Source organism: Ceratina calcarata, unplaced genomic scaffold (genome assembly GCF_001652005.2).
Source record: "Ceratina calcarata isolate Rehan_Ccalc_2016 unplaced genomic scaffold, ASM165200v1 scaffold359.2, whole genome shotgun sequence".
NCBI classification, from domain to species: Eukaryota; Metazoa; Arthropoda; class Insecta; order Hymenoptera; family Apidae; genus Ceratina; species Ceratina calcarata.
The window spans coordinates 14,195-16,059 of record NW_017158912.1 but is presented as its reverse complement, the minus strand read 5'-3'; the positions used below and the strand labels follow the sequence as shown (position 1 = coordinate 16,059).

At 33.8% G+C, this 1,865-nt stretch overlaps 1 protein-coding gene across 1 annotated transcript; it reads right to left on the bottom strand.

Moving 5' to 3' along the window:
• Positions 1-605: 605 nt before the first annotated feature.
• Positions 606-1,847, bottom strand: LOC113464416 (uncharacterized). Its single transcript, XM_026814008.1, has 3 exons — positions 1,779-1,847; positions 893-1,708; positions 606-813 (listed from the first exon to the last, which is right to left on the bottom strand). The coding sequence occupies exons 1-2, from the start codon at positions 1,845-1,847 to the stop codon at positions 950-952; spliced, it is 828 nt and encodes a 275-aa protein (XP_026669809.1). The 3' UTR covers positions 606-813; positions 893-949.
• Between the last annotated feature and the right edge of the window lie 18 nt (positions 1,848-1,865).

Sequence of the window (1,865 nt, the reverse complement as noted above, 5' to 3'; positions counted from 1 at the left end):
AGGAGGCGTACGTAACATCAGCATATTCTCGACTCAGCTATTACTGGCGAAAATGTGTTTCAATGTTTGGTGACCTCACATAGTAAACACAGCTTACATAAACACACTGAAAAACACAATATTGCTGATCTATTCAAGCCAATGCTCGCAGTAAGGTAAAGGTACCGGTCGTGGAACGCTTTTTTGGAGTTGTTAGATTACAACTGAAGTTTCAATATGATAAATAGCTAAAATGAAAAAACTTTTTACGTTAATCGATAGCCAGGCATTCAAAGATCATTTCCCACGGGTAGAGACTAAAAATTTGTTTAAAATCAACATTTTTAAAAATAAACTACCATAAGCTCTGAATGTACGTATGTTGGAACGCCTATTTTATAGGTTGTCCCCCTGTTCCAAAATCAATGCCCCGGTTATGGAACAAGCGTCCGATATCGCACAAATAGGAAAATGAAATTGCAAATAAATACAAAACAAGTTAAATACTTAATTGTCTTTATTATATTTTTTCTTTCTTAATTTTAATTTGTGAACTTTTTATTTCTTGTTGGATGGTTTTCAATTTTTGCTCCAATGATTTTTTCTCTTTTGCTAACTTGTTTTTTTCTTCTTGTAAAGCTTTTTTCTTCGCAAGCTTTTCTTGTTCAGCTTTCTCAGCTTCTTCTTTTTCTTTATGTATCTTCCACCACTCATCTGACGTGCCAACACAAGGTAGTCTAGGTTTTCTTGATCCTCGTAATTTCATTTTTTTATTCTTCGGTAAATACTCTTCAGGTAGTATAAGAGCATCGGCAAAACGGGGTTTAATCTCACCTACAAAAATATATATATTTGCATTATATACTTATTAGTACACATTTTTTTTCAAAATTATATTTAATCAAATTCTAACTTTTATGTGATCTTGTGCTTAGATCGATTACATTTTCAATATTGTTTTCGTGCCTGTTCAAAGGCAAAGAATCACTATTGTTAGAACAGTCGTTTTTCTCGTTAGAATGATGTTTTTATCATGTGGTGGAGCACGTGTACCATCAGCAGCATACATGAATAATGCTGTTATACTTTCCTTTTCATATCCGTGAACAACTTTGTATGCTGTAGTTGCACCTTTTCGAGTTAATATCTTCTCGGATTTGGGTATAAGTTGTATATTTGTTTCATCACAATTAAAAACTCTTGACGGATGGATGTTAAGTAAGTTATTTTTTACTAAGTATGCTTTCACTTCTTCGAACCACCCTCTCAAATCATCTTCACTGACTTGAGCACGAATAAGTGTTAACTGTTGAGGTGTTCTAAGAGTGATTTGTTGGTGACGCTGTCGAAAATTTTCATACCAATGACGACCTGGCCTATCATTGGTAAAAGGAGTTTGTATTTTCAGTCTACGTATATAAGCTTGTACACTATCTAATAATTCAGTCTTAGACACCGGGTAATCTCTTTCTGCTCGATATAGTATCCAGTGGATAATTTCTTTCTCTACTTCTGTAGATAAAATTGGAGCCGGACCATGCCTTGAATTTAATTTTTTAGGATGTTGTAATGCCCTGTGAATAGAAGTTGCTGGAACTCCAAATTTCTTTGCAGCTTCTCTGTAAGATAGACCCTTGTTCACTGCATCGAGAGCCTTTTGGACATCATCAGAAGAATACTGTTTCCTTTTATCTTTTTTCTTCTGATTCTTAAGTACTTTTTTCTTTGTCTTTTTTTATGAACACCTCATTCTTGCGCTGAATCAGTATTTGCGACTTACATTTCTTAGTTTTCTTTACACTTTCAAGTTTGTGTTTACTTTTCATGCTGTTCTTTGTTTCAACATTTGATTTTTTCTTTACTGCCATGTTACCTTTCTTTTAACT